The 17266-nt window shown below is 37.4% G+C and overlaps 1 protein-coding gene across 1 annotated transcript; it reads left to right on the top strand.

Annotated features, from left to right (window-relative positions):
* The first annotated feature begins 2710 nt into the window (after positions 1-2710).
* On the top strand, positions 2711-5310 carry LOC109207034 (expansin-B4-like). The gene is made up of 4 exons (XM_019369914.1): positions 2711-2951; positions 3570-3685; positions 4209-4402; positions 4784-5310. The coding sequence occupies exons 1-4, from the start codon at positions 2768-2770 to the stop codon at positions 5109-5111; spliced, it is 822 nt and encodes a 273-aa protein (XP_019225459.1). The 5' UTR covers positions 2711-2767; the 3' UTR covers positions 5112-5310.
* Positions 5311-17266: the final 11956 nt, after the last annotated feature.

Genomic DNA, 17266 nt, shown 5'->3' with positions numbered 1-17266 from the left:
CTCTAATTTTACCCAAACCCCCAATTTTCACCATGAAAACACAAGATTTTAGGTTGAAATCTTACGTAAAGTAGTGAAAGATTGAAAGAACTAGTTTATAATCACTTACCAATGATTTGGGGAAGAAGAGCTCTTTGAAAAATGGTCTCTAGGGTTTCTAAGTTCGAAAATTTGAAGAATGAACTAAAAATCCCGTCTAAGTCCCATTTTGATCAGTTGCAGATGTCGCATTTGAGACCATTTGCGAACCCACAAATGCAAAGAATCGATCGCAAATGCGAAGATCATCACACCTCTGCTTTCTTCGCAAATGCAAAGAATAGTTTGCAAATGTGAACTTTGACCAACCACACTTGCGACCATTTGATCGCTCTTGCGATCACTGCTTGCCCAACCCACTTCGCAAATGCGAAGTTTTGTTCGCAATGCAATCTTTGGCCTCCCCAGCTACTCTTCGCAAATGCGATGAGTGAATGGCAAATTCGAATCCATAAGTGGCTTCAAATGCGAAGCTTGAGCTCGCAATTGCGGGGTCTGAGGCCTGCAACAAAAACTGAAGCACACCAGCAATGTTCTAACTCAAAATTTCACTCCGCAGCCTATCCGATAGTTTGGGTTCCAAACCAAAATGCACACAGGTCTAAAAACATCCTACGAACTTGATCGTGATATGAAATCGCCAAAATAACACCTAGAACTACGAAATGAGCACCAAATCAAATGAAATTTTCAAGAAAACTTTAAAACTTCTATTTTCACAGCCGGACGTCCGAATCACGACAAACCAACTCCGTTTCTCACCAAATTTCACAGACAAGTCATAAATATTGTATTGGACCTATACCGGGTTTCAGAACTAAAATACGGACCCAATATCCAAAAAGTCAACCATTGGTTAAACATTCCAAATTCACTAAGCCTTTAACTTTTAAATTTTAGCAAAGTCCGGTAACTCAGGCTAGGGACTTCCGAATTCAATTTCGGGCATACGCACAAGTCCCAAATCACGATATGGACCCACCAGGACCGTCAAAATATGAATTTGGGTCCGTTTGCTCAAAACATTGACCGAAGTCAGCTCAAATAAATTTTAAGGCAAAATTTTTATTTTTTCAGTTTTTAACATAAAAGCTTTCCGTAAACACGCCAGGGCTGCGCACGCGAATCGAAGAAGACTAAAATGAGGTATTTAAGGTTTCGAAATACGAAATTATGTTTCAAAACATATGATGAGCTATCGGGTCATCACAACATATGTCAAAGAAGTTTAGTATTGTTCAATATTTCATTCGTTCATAACTAATAATGCATGACATAGATTAGTCGATATAGGTCGAGACGTTTTGTTTTTATTATTCATTGATGCATTTAAGTACGTTTATTTTAATTTCTAAGTTATAAGTCAATGAATCAATTTAATAATTATTCAAATAGATGTATTCGATGATGATCAATTATATATACTAATTAGATTGTTGCTTCTTCACAAGTCTATCCCCAAAAATGAAAATAACTCTGTAGCCCAGTGCTTCGTGTTCTTAGATGCGGATATACACACACACAGATAAACACACACAAACACTTAGTTGTACTACTTTTTTTATATATAACTTGTTATAGTATATTTTAGTACATTCATTATTTGTATTACAAAATAAAGTGTTAATAAATTATATTTTTATTATTTATATAGTAAATTTTAATGTGATTTAAAAGTTTGACCTATGAACCGACCGAAATTGGTCGGTTAGTTTCCAGAAGTTACGGTTACCGACCAAAGTTTGTCGGTAATATGTTCTCCTGTAATGACCAATCGACTTTGGTCGGTAACTTGAACTAAAAATTTTATAAAATATTTTAAAATAATAATATAATTATTAAAATTTATAAACGTGGGTCCAGCTAACCGACCGATGTTGGTCGGTAATCAAAAAAGTACTTTGACTAAGCAAGTCTGACCAGTGCGATCAAATATTTGACTAATTTATCGACCGATTTCAGTCGGTAATATTTTCCTGGGTAAGTGCGCCAATTTTTACCGACCATCTTTGGTCGGTATGTTATTTAAAAAACTTGTAATATACTTTTTTGGTAGTTTTCGTCAGTGCTGGACGGTCTTTTGGTCGCATTTTTGGATCGACCAACGTTGGTCGATAGGCGTCGGTCGGATTTTACCGAATTTCTAGTAGTGATACAGGGATATGTTTGACCCTTTTCCGTTAAAGGATTTGGTTTTACCAAACTTTATTCACATGCTATATCTTTTTTCTACTCCAAAGTCATGTAGTGGGCTTGAAAACTTAACCTTAAAGAGTTTTAATTTAGGAATTTACTGTCAAGACCTTCCATGTGCAATATTTTTAATTAGTGCTTGAAGACTATTTGAACTGTTCATGAATTCAATGGGAAGACTACTTTTATACTAACATATGTTCATTACATGTTCAAAAAAATGGAATGTTTCCAAGAATTTACAATGAGAATTTCACAACCATGCATGAAGACAATTCAGACAATTTGAACTGTTCTTCAATTCAATTGGAACACTAATTTTACTAAGATTCATTGCATGTTCAAAGAAATGGAATAATTCCTAGAATTTACAATGAAAATTTCACAAACCCTAGATCGATTTCAATGGATGGTGTTGGTGTTATATGGGGTAAACATCATAGGTTCTGTTGCATATAAAACCAGCAATATTTTACTTGTTTTTGTGCAAAATCAAGTAAATAACCACATTGCTTTATTGTGAACGAAAAGCACAATGTCATGTCATTCTATTCCTCAATATTCCTTTTATCTATTTACCATTCCTGCTATTTTTAGTTTATCGTTGAAAAATTGTACTAGTGTGCCTTCTAAGTTAGTAAACGTCTCCATGGCTGAAACAGATCCATTCTTACCCGCCGTCGCAACGTGGTACGGCGATCCCGCCGGAGCTGGCAGTGGTAATATGCACTCCCATGCATGAAAATGCATGCAAATTAAGAATATATGAATATAACGTGCATCATTGCATATATATGTAATACATTTTTGACTGATTTTATGTGATATAATTATTATTTTAAGAAGAAAATAATTTTTTATCATGGAATTTGTTATGACTTCCTTTATTATTTCTAACTTAAATTTTCTTATTTAGTACTCATTACTTTTATTTTGTCTAACACAATTTATATGGCAACTTGTAGTTGTTCCCAAACTCATATAGAGAAAAAGGTCGATATTCAGCGCTTCGGCAGCAAAGTAGTTGAAGCGTGATAGATCTTCTAAATAAGATGAACTTACATAGAGCGAAATGAATTTAAAGCACTTATATGATTCCAACTAATTGAGAGTAACGCGTATATAGTTGATTATTGATTGATTGAATAGTCGATATAATAATTATACACTCTCACGGAAAAATGAATAATATAAGAATTCAAGCCAATTGTAACCCGTCAGTTTGGCCCTTGCTGATTGGTCGTTAAATTAACTTCTTAGAGGCCATATTTAATACGTTATCGCTCACCATAATCACCAAAAAGGATTAATTACAAAAAAACCTAATCTTTATATAGACGGTGGAGCCTGTGGATATGGCAACGACGTAAGAAATCCTCCATTTTCTGCAATGGTATCAGCTGGAAATAGCAATCTTTTTAAAGGAGGAAAAGGTTGTGGAGCCTGCTATCAGGTATATCTAATTTAATTTGTGTATGATATTCACATTTTGAGTGTAAGTTCTATAAAAGATTGTACTCCCTCTGTTCCAGTTTATGTGAACCTATTTCCTTTTTGGTCCGTTCCAAAAAAAATGATTACTTTCTAAATTTGGTAATAATTTAGCTTACACTTACAATTCTACCATTTAATGAGAAGCTTTTATAACCACACAAATACTCTGGACACCTTTTTGACTTGTTTAGGACCACAAATTCCAAAAGTCTTCATTTTTTTTTAAACTCCGTGCCCAGTCAAACAGGTTCACATAAATTGGAACGGAGGGATTAATACTTATAAGTGGAATTAGTTATTTGCGTAACATGCAAGTCGACATGTTAAATACGGATTCTGTATAAATTATTTATAACGTGTATATAAGTTAAATCCTTCCCATTTTGCTCACATCGAAGAAAAAGAACGACCAACTAGTTCTCCATGAACTGAACAATTCATGCATGGTTTTAATGAAAGAATCCTTTTTTTTCCTTTTGTAGGTAATATGCAAAGAGAATGTAGATTGTTCTGAGGTTCCAATTACAGTGACAATCACAGATGAGTGCCCAGGCACTTGCGGCGACGGTGCTCCTTTTCATTTTGATTTAAGTGGAACTGCTTTTGGTGCCTTAGCTAAGCCTGGCCAAGCTGATTTATTTTGTGGAGCTGGAATTATCAATATTGGATATAAACGGTTAAGCTTCCATTCTTAATTTTTTTATATTTATTTATGAATTGTGTCTTCTCTTCCTCTCCAGGTGTAATGGTATTGTAGGCTAAAACCTATAATGTAAATTATCAAATCCTATGTCATCAAAATACATTGTAGTACACAAAGAATGTGTATTTTAGTTATGCAGTATTACGCCTAGCGTATACTACATACTTTTTTATTTAAGGATTTAAGTTATTTACATTTGACATTAATTATTGTAAAGATTATTTATATGATCATTGTAAATTCAATGTATTATAGGAGGTTAGCTATCTCTTTAAACGGTAAAATTTTCATACGAAAGATTTCAACTGAAATATATTCTAACATGTTGTTGTTTTTATAATCAATCATTTACAGAGTTGCTTGCAATTATCCACAAACAACAGTGACATTCAAGATCGACCCTGGCTCTAATCCTAGCTATTTTAGCTGTGTGATTGAGTTTGAAAATGGAGACGGAGATCTTGATTTAGTAGAGCTTCGAGCCTCTGGCTCAGATCAATGGCTTCCAATGAAACAATCGTGGGGAGCAAATTGGAAAATCGACTTAGTACCCCCACAAGCAATTGCTCCATTTTCCATTAGGTTGACTACTTTGGATTCCAAGAAGACTCTTGTTGCTGAAAATGTGATTCCAGTGGATTGGGCCCCTGGCAAATCCTATCGTTCACTCGTCAACTTTTAACAAAATCACCACCAAAGTCTATAGTTTAGTAGTATTGGTGAAAGTTTATTACGTATATAATAAGTGCGGGTAAAAGTCTTACTGTCTTTTCCATTCCCTGCCCCAATGTAACTTAAAACTTAAAAGAGACAAACTCTTTTTTTCATTTTTATTTATCTATTTATGAATAAAAGCTTCAAATTTGTCGTTGAACAAACAATTTGAACATGTATTTGTATGTATTTAATTTTAATATGCTATAAGTAATTTAACATGCAGTTGGGACCCACTCATAGTTATTTGCAATTATCAAAGATGTAATTAAGTCGATAAAATAATTGTACAATCTCTAGCACTTAATTAAATTAATTTAAATGATCGTCATAAAATTCACTATCGTATAAAAGTAGACATACGTCCTGAGTTCAAGACTCATCAGTCAACAAATTTCCACGTATGTGTTCTTGACTACTAAAATGATCAGGTCCGCATTTAAGGGGTCACATTGAAAATATATTTAAATTAATCAATAAAAGTATATCTCTCTCACAGTCTCAATTTTTAGATGAGATGATTTTTCACTTGTTTGGCCATTGATGTTGGGCATACTTGTTTATGTTTTAATATTAATTTACACGCTTTTTTTTTTTTTTTGGTTATATTATATGATAACTACGCCCAAGTAGGCTACAGATCTTAATTTTTCATTAATAAGAAGTTAATATGAGACGACCCGATAAGTCGTTTTGAGTACTAGCCTTTATTTTTGTATTTCGAGACCTCTCATAGCTTCATTTTGATGTTAAAAGACTCTCGTGTGTGGTCCGCGTCGTTTTTCGGAAAGTTTTTACATGAAAATTTAAAGAAAAGGTAATTCTTCACACTTAAAATGAGGTTTGAGTTGACCGTGGTCAACGTTTTTGGTAAACGATCACGAATCGATATTTTGACGATTCCGGCAGGTTCATTTGATATTTTTGGACTTGTATGCACGTTTGGTTGGGAACTGGGGTGATTCGATAGCATTTCGGCGCATTATGTGAAAGATTGTGAAAAATGAGTTTTAAGTTGAAATCTAGAGTTTTGACTATCGATTCTTGTTATTGGATATTATTATGATGATTTGAGGTAGCGAGCGAGTTTATATGATGTTATTAAGCCTCGTCACTACCTCCTCAAGGCTAGGCTCAACACTTACGTAGTACATTGGATCAGTTGTACTCATACTACACTTTTGCAATTCTTGTGTAGTTCTCGGTGTTGGTCCTAGCGACGCACAAAGGAGGTTGCTCGGATCAGATCAATCCAGGAGACTTTAGGTAGAGTTGCACGGCGTTCGCAGTCCCTGAAGTCCCCTTCTATCTTTTTTTATTGTTTATCTTGTTTCGAATAGTTGTATTTCATTTTAGACTATGTTTGTAGTATTCTAGTCGCTCATGCTCTTGTCACTCTGAATTTCTGGGATTTGTTTAGACAGCGTTATTTATGGATTCATTATGCGAATTTTATAGATATTTCCGTCATTAATTATTAATATTTTGCTTTTAAATTGTTAAAATTTGTTAATTCTTTAGCTAATATTGGCTTTCCTAGAAAGTGAACTTTAGGCGCCATCATGGCCCTGTGGTTGGGAGTTCGGGTAGTGACAACTTGGTATTGGAGCAAGCAACTAAGTATAGTCTGGAGGATCGATACGGAGACGTCTGTACTTATCTTCTAAAGGCTATAGGGCTTTAGAAAATTTCACCTTCTTTCTTTCTATATCGTGTGATTTTATTCTACCATTGAGTTTGAATCATTCTCCCGAAAACAGCCTCTCTAGCCTCTTCGTGGTAGGGGTAAGGTCTGAGTACACTCTACTCTCCCCAGACCCCACTAGTGGGATTTTACTGGGTATATTGTTGTTGTTGTAGTTTGAATCATTCTATTCATGTTTTCTCACAGATGGTGAGGACACGCACGCCATCCATTGCTGATCCTCGGAGCCCTAGGTTGCAGCCACTACCAGGAGTAGGGGTCGAGGTAGGGTCAGAGGCAAGGGTAGAGCTCATCCTAGAGCATGCGCAACAGAGCCTCAAATCGAGCAGGGGGAGGAGATTCCTGTTCAAACTATGCCAGTTGGACCAGTTCAAGTCCTAGAGGGGTTCATTGCCACCTAGTACTTTAGGACGCTCTAGTCCGTTTGGTCGACCTTATGGAGAGTGTGGCCCAGGCTGGTGTGTTCCCTATGGCATCAACCGTCTCTCATGCGGGGGGAGGAGCCAAGACTCCTGCCACCCACGCTCCAGAGCAAATGGTTCACGGGTATCAGACTCCAGCAATTCTACTAGTTGGAGCAGTTCAACCTGCTATTGCTACTGTTGGCCCAAGTTCAGATGAAGTTTTGAAGATTGACAAAATGAACTCAGTCATGAACCAGGTCCATCATGTGAGACAGACACAGTGTTGATATACTTATACATGTGACATACGTGTGAAGATAAGTCTCAAGGGTCAGCAACAATATCTTCTGAGTTGATCGAAAAGGTTGCATAGGATAAGGAGTTGAAGTCTCCTTATGTGAAGAGAACTACATCCGGATCAAGAATAAGGATTGGAGTTTGAATTGTTCTAGGACTCGAATTTGATGAAGGATCAATAATTCGAGTTTTAATCAAACTCTGATTACTAACTCTATAAATAATAATGATTGTTCTCTTTTACAAGGATTGCACAAACGCAGAAGTGAAACTAAATTGAAGAGCAAAATAGTAAGGCTTTTTGCTAGCAATTTACTTGAGATTCAAGTGTGCATTCCTGAAGCTACTTGGACAAGATAGAAGAACCAATTCCATTGTGTCTTTCTTTTATTCTAGTTCAATTGTAGTAGGTGTTTTAAAGTTGTACCTTTCAGCTTTCATAGAAGCAATTGTATTAGGTACTTTGAGTATTCAAGTTAGAGTTAACTTGAAAGTGTCGCAGCAGTTGAGGCTGTGTGCCACACTAGGATTAGAGTTTAATCCTTAGGTTTACAAGAGTTTTGTAAATGTTGTTTTGGCTCAGTGATTTTAGTGAAAGTTTGGAAAAATCCTACTGAGTAGTAGGTCGTGGTTTTTTCACCTTTTGAGCCAGGTGTTTTCCACGTAAAAATCTCTGTGTTCTTTATTTTATGCACTCTTAACTCCGCAAACAGTCATAGTAAGTACATCTAGAAGAACCAGGTTCTTCTAGTGCGAAAATTAGGTACCACACAAATCACACACCCCCTCTTATGTGGTATTGACGTGTGTAACATCAATTGGTATCAGAGCAGGTTATCCTTGAAGAGGCTAACACCTTAGGAAAAGATCAACAATGAGTGCACCACCTGGGAACTGGGAAGGGCAATCCACTGCCAGGCCTCCACTTTTCAATGGTCAGTACTATTCTTGGTGGAAGAACAGAATGAGAGATCACATTATAGGGGAGGATTATGAACTTTGGGACATAGTCACTGATGGTCCCCTAGCAACCACTAAGAAGAATGCTGAAGGAATTGATGTGCCAAAAACAAGGGCTGATTGTACTGCTGAGGACCTGAGGAAGTGGGAGAAAAATGCTAAAGCGAAGAAGTGGCTTGTATGTGGTCTAGGACCAGACGAGTACAGTAGGATCCAAAGCTGTACAACTGCTAAGGAAATATGGGACACTCTGCAAGTGGCTCATGAAGGAACACCTCAAGTAAAAAGATCAAGAGGAACACTTCTGTATTCTCAATATGAGAATTTTACTATGAAAGAAGGAGAAACTATCCAGGAGATGTATACTAGATTCACCACTTTGACAAATGAACTTGAATCTCTTGGAAGGATTATCCTTGAAGAAGACAAGGTTGAGAAGATTCTGACAAGAGTTCTGCCAGTCACATGGGAAAGCAAAATCACTGTCATTCAGGAATCCGAGAACATTGCTACCCTTAGACTGGATGAACTAATTGGAAATTTAACTGCCTATGAAATGAGGAGACAAACCATGAAGATGGATACTCCCAAAAAGGAGAGAAGTTTAGCTCTCAGAATTGCTGAAGGTGCAGATTTGGAAGATGATGAAGTGGCTATGATCACTAGGGATTTCAAGAAGTACATGATGAGAGGAAAGGGTTCTTCAAGAGGTACAAACTTCAACAAAACAAGAGCTCCGGAGAAACAGACCAATGAGGGATACTACAAGTGTGATAAGACTGACCACATGATCAAAAACTTCCCTCAATGGGAAATTGAGTGGAAGAAAAAAAGAGCTGAACAAAGGAACAGGAAGAAGGAACAGGTTCAACCAAAGAAAAACAAAGGTTCAACCAAGACTGCGGTTGTTGTTTGGGGAGAAACCTCAGATGAAGACTCAGAAGATGAAGCTGAGGAGGAGCAAGCACTAATGGCCATCGGAGAATCAGATGATGAACAAGAGGTAAGTATTCTTCATCTCAAAGACAAGATTAAATTCTTGTCTAAAGATAGGCTGGCTGAGCTATTAATAGACTTCATTGATGAGTCTGAGATAATTAATAATGAGAAGAAAGTTCTGTCTAGGGAATGTGTGATTCTAAAAGCAAAATGTAAAAGTATAGAGTCTAGGGCAAATGAGATGATAACAAAAATGCTGAGTTGAAGAACCAGGTTCTTGAACTTGACAACACTGTCCTAGAGCTTAGGTCTGAAAACTTAAAACTGAAATTAGGAACAGGAAAGAAGAAAGCTGTTCACACATATCTAACTCTAGAAGAAAATTTGGAAAAAATGAAAGATGAATTATACAAGAAATATGAATTCATTAAAGTCTTGAAAGAACATCTAGGAAAGGTAAAACATGAACTAGACAGAACTTGCAAGTGGAACAAGGCTTCTGATGCTCTCTTCTGGCTGCAAGAGCATCATAGCAGTAACAAAAGAGGACTTGGCTATGGGACTCAAGCTCCTAAATGGGATCAAAAAAGCAAGTACCTCACTCTTCCTGAAAATAAAATCTGCACACACTGTGGTAATACTGGCCATTACAAATATGAATGTAATGCAAAAGAAAAGGCCAGTCAAAGAAACGAAGCTTTTGTTCAAGAAAAGCACAAGCTGCCTAGTTAGGAAAGAAAGAATCTGATTCATCCTTTTGCCCATAGAAAGGGACCCAAACTAGTTTGGATTCTTAAGACTAACCCCTGATTTCCTTTTGCGGGTCCAAGTGAAAGGGAGGAGCCAAATATGGTATATGGATAGTGGCTGTTCAAAGCATATAACAGGAAGCAAGAACCAGTTCCTTTCACTTGAGGACCTCAAAGGAGGTAATGTCTCCTTTGGAAATGGGAAGAAAGGTGAGATCATTGGGGTTGAAAAGGTAGGTAAGACTGACTCTCACTCTATTGAGAATGTCTACTTGATAGATGGCCTAAAGTACAGTCTAATCAGTGTATCACAATTATGTGATAAAGGTAACTTGGTAGCATTCACCACTACCAAATACTTTGTGATTAACCTTACCACTGACAAGATTGTTTTGCAGGGAAAAAGAGTTGACAATATTTACATTATAGATTTGTCCACTCTTTCGGAAAATGAACTCACTTGTTTAAGTGTGTTGGTTAATGATCCCCTCCTGTGGCACAAAAGTCTTGGTCATGCCAGTCTAAATCAGCTAAACAAATTAGTCTCCAAGGACTTGGTTATAGGGTTACCTAATATCAAGTTCAAGGAAGACAAAGTTTGTGAGGCATGTGCAAGGGGGAAGCAGGTAAGGTCATCCTTCAAATCTAAGAAAATGGTAAGTTCGTCCAAGACATTGGAACTGGTTCATATGGATCTATGTGGTCCAATGAGAACCATGAGTAGAGGTGGAAAGAAGTATGTAATGGTGCTAGTTGATGACTATTCTAGATTCACCTGGGTTTTATTTCTAACTTCCAAAGATAAAGCATTTGACATGTTTTCTGCATTTGTTAGGAAAACTCAGAAACAATTAGGAAATCAACTTGCATCCATTAGGTCTGATCATGGAACTGAGTTTGAAAACTTTAAGTTTGCTGAGTTTTGTGATGAAAATGGCATAGATCACAACTTCTCTGCACCTAGGACTCCACAACAAAATGGAGTAGTTGAAAGGAAAAATAGAACTCTTGAGGATATGGCTAGAACAATGTTACTACCTAGCAAATTGCCTCACAGCTTCTGGGCAGAGGCTGTAAACACTGCTTGTTACATCATAAATAGATGCATGACCAGACCTCTAGTAGAGAAGACTCCCTATGAGTTACTTAAAGGGAGAAAACCAAATATATCCCATCTTAGGGCATTTGGTTGCAAGTGCTATGTGCACAATAATGGAAAAGACTCCCTAGGAAAGTTTGATCCCAGAAGTGATGAGGGAGTATTCTTGGGATATTCTTCACATAATAAAGCTTATAAAGTATTTAATAAAAGAACTCTATGTGTAGAAGAAAGTGTGCATGTAGTATTTGATGAAACTAACATTCTTTCTGAGAGACAGGAACATGAAGATGAAGCCATTGGACTGGTCAAAGACTTGGCTGAAGCATCAGCTCAAGTCAAGGTGACACCTACAGAAGGAACAGGTGATGGAACAGGTTCTTCCTTACAGGGCAACCTGATAGCGGGAAGAAATCAAACAGGTTTTGAAATAAACTCCTTGAAGGAACCTGTTCATGAACGTGTTCCTCAGCAAATGGCTGAAACATCCAGCAGAAGCCAGTTGGTTGTGAAACCTCACAAGTATCAAAGTTTTCATCCCATTGAGAACATTCTCACTGATCCAACATCTGGAGTAAAAACCTGATCACAATTAAAGAATCTGTTTTTTTTTATGCTTTCTTATTTATCATTGAACCTAAAAATATTATTGAGGCTTTACAGGATATAGATTGGGTGAATGCAATGCAGGATGAGCTAAACCAGTTTGAAAGAAGTCAGGTTTGGCACCTAGTTCCAAGACCCAAGGGCAGATCAGTCATTGGTACAAAGTGGGTCTTTAGGAACAAACTTGATGAAGATGGAACTGTTACAAGGAACAAGGCAAGGTTGGTAGTCCAAGGTTATAGCCAAGAGGAAGGAATAGACTATGATGAGACCTTTGCCCCAGTTGCAAGACTAGAGGCAAGCAGACTTCTCATAGCCTTTGCAACACATATGGAATTCACTCTTCATCAAATGGATGTCAAAAGTGCCTTCCTGAATGGCTACTTAAAAGAAGAAGTGTTTGTGAAACAACCCCCAGGGTTTGAAAGCAAAGAATGTCCTGAGCATGTGTACAAGCTGGACAAGGCTCTCTATGGACTCAAACAGGCACCAAGAGCATGGTATGAAAGACTGTCAAAATTTCTACTGGAGCATGGGTACAAGAGAGGTAAAACAGATAGTACCTTATTCTTACGGGAAAAAGGTAAGGGCCTTCTTGTTGTGCAAATTTATGTTGATGACATAATCTTTGGGGCCACCACTGACAAGCTAAGCAAAGATTTTGCAAAACTAATGGGAAGTAAATTTGAAATGAGCATGATGGGTGAGCTTAACTTCTTCTTAGGGTTGCAGATCAAACAAAGCCAAAATGGAACCATGATTCATCAGCAGAAGTGTATAAGAGAACTAATCAAAAAGTTTAAAATGGAGGATTCTAAAGAAATAGACACACCTATTGCAACTGCCACTAAATTAGATATTGATAAACCTGGTTCATCAGTTGATCAGAAGTTGTATAGGGCTATGATTGGTTCACTCTTGTATCTTACTGACAGTAGACCTGACATTGTTTTCAGTGTAGGGTTGTGTGCTCGTTTTCAGGCAAATCCAATGAGTCTCACTTGACTGCTGTCAAGAGGATATTGAGATATCTGAAAGGCACTACTGAATTGTGTCTTTGGTACCCTAAAGGTAGTAATTTCAATCTAGTAGGATATGCTAATGCTGACTATGCAGGTTTCCTAGTGGATAGAAAAAGCACCTCAGGTATGGCACACTTCCTTGGTTCATGTCTTGTATCATGGGCTACCAAGAAGCAAAATTCAGTAGCCCTATCTACTACTGAAGCTGAGTATGTAGCTGCCGCTTCTTGTTGTGCTCAATTACTATGGATTAAACAACAATTGGTAGATTTTGGAATTGAAGTGGGATGCATACCAATATTTTGTGATAACACTAGTGCTATAAGTATGACAAAGAACCCTGTTCATCATAAAAGGACCAAGCACATAGATGTTAGACACCACTTCTTGAGAGATAATTATGAGAAAGGATTAATCTCAATAGAATTCTGTGCTACTGATAAACAAATAGCTGACATCTTCACCAAAGCACTGAATAGGGAAAACTTTGGTAGGAACAGGTTGGAATTAGGGATGATTAAGATCACCTAAAAAGGAACCAGTTCGGAATACAATGAAAAAAAATGGAAAAAAAAGAATCACATTTTTGGTTAGAAGTTCTGACTTTATGTAAATATCTAGACTAATTCTTACTCAGTCTCATACTCTAATCAGTATACTCCTGTGACGTGTGTTTATATTAATTCATTGATCTCTTACAAAGTTTTTTTTCTATTCTGATATATGAGGCATAATCAAGAGAAGTTCTACTTGAAGAACCTGATTCATCAGTATATGCTCATGAGAAAAGGTCAGGTATGTTTCTATACTTTGCACAATTAGAAAAATAAATATTCCAATTATGAGCAGAAGTCCTATTCTAACCAAACTCCTGAAAATATAACCGTTGAGCATTGAACCAGTTTCATTCTCCTAGAATTCTAAAGAAAACGGGACTATTTTCTAAAACCAAGCATCACCTATTTATCACTAAAAGACCGGAGTCTTAAAGGGATTAGACTCTTGATTGACCACTGCAAAAAGGCTGCTGTTACTGCACCTAATCATACTCCACTTTAAATACACTCCACATACTCCCATTCTAGTCCATAACCGTCATTAAGCCTTAAACCTCAAATCATCATCCTTCTCTCTAAAAATCTCCAAAAATCCCCAAAAATTCTCCAGAAATTCTTCACCATGACTACTCCTCAAGAAAATCCAGGAACTCCCCCACCAGTATCTCCTAACACACCCTCATCTGCACCTCCTAGCGACAATCCTAACCAAGACTTCACTGGCTGAAAATGTTGGCAAGAAAGACTGTGGCTACTGGTGCTCTGAGAACGGCTCTAAACGAAAAATTGAGAGCCAGCCAGAAAAAGGAGAGTTCTGAAAAGGAATCATCTAACTCGAGTTCTGAGTCTGAAGTATTTGTTTCTGCAAGCGATGGAGAAGAACGTGGGTCTTCTGACTCAGACAAGAATCAAGAAAACCCTAGGGAGGTAAATACATGCTATGTTTTTTCTGATATAGTTGAGAAAGTGGACAATAGGTTTGTGTTGGTGGGTTCTGTGAGAGATGTAAATGAGGGAGAGTTGAGTAGAAAGGGAAAGAAAAAGAAAGATAAAATTCTTGCTATTTGTGGAGGAATAGAGGAGAGTGGCAACAAGCCAGGGGGAAGTGAAACTGGGGAGGCTGCTGAAGGCCTTGTACACCTGAGTGAACAACAAGATGAACCTGGTTCATCTGTGGAAGAAGCCTGAGCACAAGGTGCTCTTTGAGTTTGTGAACAAGTGTTTGCTGCCCAGACAGGAGAGAAGGCACACTGCAAATTATATGGACCTGGTCCTTCTGGAGTGTCTTGTGAGAGGAAAGCAGATTAACTGGCCTGCTTTCATTGTCAAGCTGCTGGATAGAGTCATCAATGGCTCCAAGGCCCATTCCACACCTTATGGGTTTATACTGACAACTGTCTTGGCCAAGTTAGATGTGCCATTGAAAAAGTGGGAGATGGCCTCCAGCAAAGAGCACTTTGGAATCAAAACTCTGCAGGCTTGTGACTATCTGCTAAGTGTAAAGTTGAACCCGGTTCATCCTTGAAGACTCCTGTGAACAACAAAGTTAGGGCATTGGTTCTAGAGTGTGAAACAAAAGATGCAGAAATTGCTAGGCTCCAAGCTCGCATTGCTGAACTAGAAAGTGAAAGAAATGGCCTCAAAGCTGAGCTAGCAAAGGAAAAGGAAAAGAGTGAAGGGATGCTCCAAACAATGCTTAATCTTCTTCAATCCCAACCCTCTAGTTCCTCCAAGCCCTAGAACCAGTTTAGAAACCCCCTCAGTGACCCAGATTCGGGACTTTTCTCTGTTTTTTGCTCATGGTTGGATTTTTTTTTTGTGGTCTGTTTTGTAGAAACACCTCCTAATCAATGACAATGTGCTTTGTTTTCTCTTGTTATATGAAACTTCTGATCTTAATAGCTAAATATCTTGTGAAGTTGATTATTGATTAACTGAATCATGTTTTCACTTGCAGTTGCCCCAGTGGCCATGAGTAATAATTAACATCTGGGATTCATATAATATGTAACTTTTCGATGATGCCAAAAGGGGGAAGAGATATTGTGCTTTGGTTTGCATTCTGAAATAAAGTGATATTTATAACATGATTAAACCTGATCCTTAATGATAAGTTAAATTAAAGTGTGATAATTAAACTGAGTTCCACAGGGTCTCTGATCAATAAAAGCACAGAGTTTGTCATCATCAAAAAAGGGGGAATTTGTTGGCCCAAGTTCAGATGAAGTTTTGAAGATTGACAAAATGAACTCAGTCATGAACCAGATCCATCATGTGAGACAGACACAGTGTTGATATACTTATACATGTGACATACGTGTGAAGATAAGTCTCAAGGGTTAGCAACAATATCTTCTGAGTTGATCGAAAAGGTTGCATAGGATAAGGAGTTGAAGTCTCCTTATGTGAAGACAACTACATTCGGATCAAGAATAAGGATTGGAGTTTGAATTGTTCTAGGACTCGAATTTGATGAAGGATCAGAAATTCGAGTTTTAATCAAACTCTGATTACTAACTCTATAAATAATAATGATTGTTCTCTTTTACAGGGATTGCACAAACGCAGAAGTAAAACTAAATTGAAGAGCAAAATAGCAAGGCTTTTTGCAAGCAATTTACGTGAGATTCAAGTGTACATTCCTGAAGCTACTTGGACAAGATAGAAGAACCAATTCCATTGTGTCTTTCTTTTATTTCTAGTTCAATTGTAGTAGGTGTTTTCATATTGTACCTTTCAGCTTTATCTAGAAGCAATTGTAATAGGTATTTTGAGTATTCAAGTTAGAGTTAACTTGAAGTTGTCGCAGCAGTTAGAGGCTGGTTGCTACAACGGGATTAGAGTTAATCCTTAGTTTACAAAGAGTTTTGTAAATGTTGTTTTGGCTCAGTGATTTTAGTGGAAGTTTGGGAAAATCCTACTGAGTAGTAGGTCGTGGTTTTTTCACCTTTTGAGCCAGGTGTTTTCCACGTAAAAATCTCTGTGTTCTTTATTTTATGCACTATTAATTCCGCAAACAGTCATAGTAAGTACATCTAGAAGAACCAGGTTCTTCTAGTGCAAAAATTAGGTACCACACAAATCACCCCCCCCCCCCCTCTTGTGTGGTATTGACGTCTAGAACATCAGAGGGAAAATGTCACTAATCAGTTCGAAAAGCGGCAATGGTTCGTGTTGAGCAGAGGAACTCCATGATTTATTATTTTTGACGGGTGGTTATGAGATTTTTTACATCTCTATCATCGTTTCAGTACTATGAGGTTTGGAAGAGGAGTTATTTTATGTGTCATGAGCTATATTACTTGCATGGGGTTCAGAAATTGCAGGTATTGTGGTTGGAAGATATTACTATGGGTATATGAACTATGGGGTTCCATTTTTGAGAAGTTCAGAGTTGATTTGGAAGAATAATTATCAATTCGGGAACCTTACGTCGGAAGAGTTGACCAAGGTTTGACTTTTGAGTAAACGAACTCAAAATTGGTATTTCAAGGTTCTTATAGGTTTGTAAGGTGATTTCGGACTTGGACGTATGCCCGGGTTAAGTATCGGATGGTCCAGGAGCAATTCGGCGCTTATTGTTGGAAGTTTGTATTTTTGAAGGTTTGAGATTTGCTAAGTTTGACTTACAGTGGACTTCTGTGTTATCAGACTCCGGGAGGTGTTCCGAGACCTTGGACAGGTTCATTTTATTGATTGGAACTTGTGCGAGAAGTTTGGTTGTTATCCGAAAAGTCTAAGTGTGATTCGGATACATTCAGCAAAGTTTGAATGTTTGAAAGTTA

Source organism: Nicotiana attenuata, unplaced genomic scaffold, assembly GCF_001879085.1.
Source record: "Nicotiana attenuata strain UT unplaced genomic scaffold, NIATTr2, whole genome shotgun sequence".
NCBI lineage: Eukaryota > Viridiplantae > Streptophyta > Magnoliopsida > Solanales > Solanaceae > Nicotiana > Nicotiana attenuata.
This window is presented reverse-complemented; position numbering and strand designations above follow the sequence as displayed.